Source organism: Ursus maritimus, unplaced genomic scaffold (assembly GCF_017311325.1).
Source record: "Ursus maritimus isolate PB19 unplaced genomic scaffold, ASM1731132v1 scaffold_115, whole genome shotgun sequence".
In the NCBI taxonomy this organism is placed as follows: Eukaryota; Metazoa; Chordata; class Mammalia; order Carnivora; family Ursidae; genus Ursus; species Ursus maritimus.
In genome coordinates, this window is record NW_024423509.1 from 34,443 (window position 1) to 38,494 (window position 4,052).

Here is a 4,052-nt window from a genome sequence, read left to right on the forward strand (position 1 = left end):
GCTATCCCAGTAAAAAAGACAACAGTCCCTGATTTCAACCACCTTACTTTCTCACTGAAAGTGCTAAGATAGAAAACAATTATTTGTTTTGAGAGCACAAATAAGGACCAGTCAATACACAGAGTTTAGGAGACTTCTCAGAAGTGATGCTCCAAGTAAAAATCACAAGTAAGTCCTTGTACCGGGAAGGAAAGACGGAGTGTGGAAGGACAGACAGAGAGATGCGGGGGTAGTTTTGGAGCCCGGGAAGGAAAGACGGAGTGTGGAAGGACCGAGAGAGAGAGAGAGAGAGAGATGCGGGGGTAGTTTTGGAGCCCGGGAAGGAAAGACGGAGTGTGGAAGGACCGAGAGAGAGAGAGATGCGGGGGAGGGGGGATTTTTTTTTTCAGATAGATTATCAGTGTAAACTGCTTACAACAAGACCTATCACATGGTAAATTCTCAGTAAATATAATCTATTCCTCTTATTATAAGAAATGTGGAATAGAAAGAAGATATGACTTAAACAGAGCATAAATCCCACTTCCGATTTTGTGGTTTTGAGTTCATGTCTCACGAATTATCTGTAAGAGTCCAGATAATACTAGCTGACATACATGAACATGTACTATGCATCAGATTTTATTATAAATGTATTACCTCGTCTAATCATTTTAGCTGTATATGGTAGATACTCTTATTATCTCCATTTTATAGATTAAAAAACTGAAGGCCTGAGAAGTGGGGAAACTTGCCTGAGGTCATACAGACGTGAGCAGGAAAGCCAGGTATTGCATGATGGAGATCTCACTAGAGAAGGTGTGTTCTTAATCAGCATGATGCTTCCACTACAGCTTAGAGTGAGAGAGTAAAGACAGGTGTGTGGAGAGTATTTTTAGTAGTTTTAATTTGATTTTGAACTTAATAATAATGAGGTAATACAGTGCTTTCCATACTTAAGTAAACAGGCTGAAATATGTGGGTTTTTTTCCAGCTGGGTGTCTTTGGTCCCAACATTTCTTCATATGTAACAGATAAGTTGTGCATTAAAATACTCTCTGTATCATGTATCCAGTGGACACGGAGTGTAAATTACATACTACCAGAGAAACGTAAGGAGAGTCGGGATCCAACAATGTGGAAGTTGCATGATAAAACACGAAACAAAACATAAACACACGCTTGGTCATTGTGGCATGATGCGAAATACAAGTCACAGATGGGTCAGCAGCGCCTGATGGAGCCCAGATCAGCTGTGATATATTTACATTTTATCATGACCAAATCTTCAAGAAAAGACATAAAACAAATTAAGTTGAGATAATCACTTTTGAAATAAAGAAGAAATGTTAGATATAAGAAGAAATCATAATTTTGTTGAATCACACACCACAACATAGGTCATATCTAATCACATGAGAAAATCCATTCTTGCGTATAGATTAAAACTGTGAAAGAATAGAGGAAAATGAGATGGTAGAACAATTTTTTTAAATATGTTTAAAAATTACAAAACTGCTCAAAGAGTAAAATAAAATAAACAATTGAGTAGCCAGAGTATTGGCAGTATCGATCACTAATTGATAGAAGAACCTCATGTTCATATGCATGCTATCTCCGGTAGTCATTGTTCATTCCCATCTATTTGACACCACTCTATTCAAATAAATATCTCTACATTTTATGTGAAACTGAATAAAATTCAGTAGTCAGTGATGAAAAACCACACAGTAACAACCTTCATCTTACTGGGACTGACAGAGGACCCTCAACTTCAGATTCCAGTTTTTATATTTCTATTTCTCACTTACATGTTCAGTATAACTGGGAATCTAACCATCATATCCCTCACTTTAGTTGACTCTCACCTTAAAACACCAATGTACTTTTTCCTACAAAATTTTGCTTTTTTAGAAGTTTCATTTACATCTGCATGTATCCCTAGATATTTGTACAACATAGCAACAGGTGACAGGTCAATTACTTATAATATTTGTGTTATTCAAGTGTTTTTTATCGACGTCTTTGGAGTAACAGAATTTTTTCTCTTGGCTATAATGTCCTATGACCGCTATGTGGCCATCTGCAAACCACTGCATTACGTGACCATCATGAACAACAGAGTCTGCAAGAGGCTTGTCCTCTGCTGTTGGGTGGCTGGCATGTCGATCATATTCCCACCACTTACTCTATTCCTAAATCTGAAATTCTGTGATTCAAATGTCATTGACTATTTTTTCTGTGATGCATCACCAATCTTGAAGATTTCATGCTCAGACACATGGCTCATAGAGCAGTTGGTTATTGTCTGTGCTGTGCTGACCTTCATTCTGACCCTCGTGTGTGTTCTTCTGTCTTACATTCACATCATCAAGACCATTCTACAATTCCCCTCTGCCCAACAAAGGAAAAGAGCCTTTTCTACTTGTTCCTCTCACATGACTGTTGTTTCCATCACCTATGGAAGTTGTATCTTCATCTATGTCAAACCTTCAGCAAAGGAATCAGTGACTATTAATAAGGGCGTGGCAGTGCTAATGTCATCCATAGCTCCCATGTTGAACCCATTCATTTACACTCTGAGAAACAAACAAGTGAGACAAGCCTTCAGTGAGTCCTTCAAAAAAATTGTATTGGTCTCAAAAAAGTAAGAGAATGCTCAAGTCCAGAAATAAAATAACAAGCTAAGCGTAAACCATTAAGCTCTAAATCTGTTTGTCCCTTTTTAATCTGATCTCTATTTAGGTTAACTTTCTCAAACATTTATTGCATCCGGAATGAATACCCTTCACCACATGAGTTCACTCCTTTAACCTCCCACCCTGCAAACAAACCCAAAATCCCAATCAGAGGACATGATAGTAATTTTCTATTAAATGTAAGCCTGATTTTACTTCTAATCTCACAAACAAAACTGAAATGCAAAAAAATGAAACAAATGACAACCAAACAAGGAAATAAACAGCTTATATTTTCTTGGACTTGTAAAAAATAATTCACTTAAAGTGCTCTTCTAATCTTCTAATCTAAATGTTGCTGAATTTAAATTGATTAATTTCAAATTTATTGAGTACCTAGTCTTGGCAGGTCAAGTTCTAAGCAAAAAAAATTGTTAAGTAGGCACCATGTGCAATGTGGAACCCAACACAAGGTTTGAACTCATGACCTCGAGATCAAGACCTGAACTGAGATCAAGAGTTGGAGGCTTAACAACTGAGCCACCCAGGCACCACTCTAGGCAGAAATTTTTAATTAGTAATATCTCTTATTGTACTTAGCTTACTAATAATCCTGTATTACTACATTTTTTAAAAAAGCACCATCAGGGGGAGGTGGGCAGGGGAAGGGGTTAAATGGGTCATGGGTATTAAGGAAGGCACTTGTGATAAGCACTGGGTGTTATACGTAAGTGATGAATCACTAAATTCTATACCTGAAACTAATATTACACTGTATGTTAACTAACTGGAATTTAAATAAAAACTTGAAAAATTAAAAAAAAAGCACCATTGGCAAAAAGTAATAGGATATAATTGAAAAGTAAAGAAAATAAAAATAAATACATAGCCAAATAAATGTGTCTTATATGGAAGTAGAATTTGATATCTAGGATCCCGGCATTTATTTGTAAATACAGAGACACACAAACATACACACAGACACACACATTCATATAAAATGCTGAAATTTTAAAAGTAAAAGATTCATAGACAATACAAAATACATAATATTTTAAATGTGAAGAAAAGCTCTTTTCTAAAAGGATATGACATTATAACTTCGGTGTCAAAATGTTAATTGCTGGGAGGAGTTAAGATGGCGGAGGAGTAGGGGACCCCTTTTTCAGCCGGTCCCCTGAGTCGAGCTGGATAGGTACCAGACCAGCCTAAATAACCACGGACTCAGCCTGAGACGCAGGATGATGCATCTGGATCTCTACAAATGAACATCTCCAGCGCTGAGTATTGAGGTACGAAGAGGGAAGCTGTAAACCGTGCATGGATATGGGAAGATAAACGGAAGGGGGAGGGAGCCGCTGCGTTTGGGCGCCGGGAAGCGGCAGCCACCTGCAC

General features: G+C 37.5%; 1 protein-coding gene across 1 annotated transcript; it reads left to right on the plus strand.

Annotated features, from left to right (window-relative positions):
- Positions 1-1,694: 1,694 nt before the first annotated feature.
- LOC103680499 (olfactory receptor 6C2-like) lies at positions 1,695-2,630 on the plus strand. Its single transcript, XM_040626578.1, has one exon. It carries the CDS (start codon positions 1,695-1,697, stop codon positions 2,628-2,630), a length of 936 nt encoding a protein of 311 aa, XP_040482512.1.
- The last annotated feature ends 1,422 nt before the right edge of the window (positions 2,631-4,052 follow it).

Bases quoted from the DNA above. Each gene is read 5' to 3' on its own strand.
- LOC103680499 (XM_040626578.1), top strand. From the start codon at position 1,695: ATGAAAAACCACACAGTAACAACCTTCATCTTACTGGGACTGACAGAG.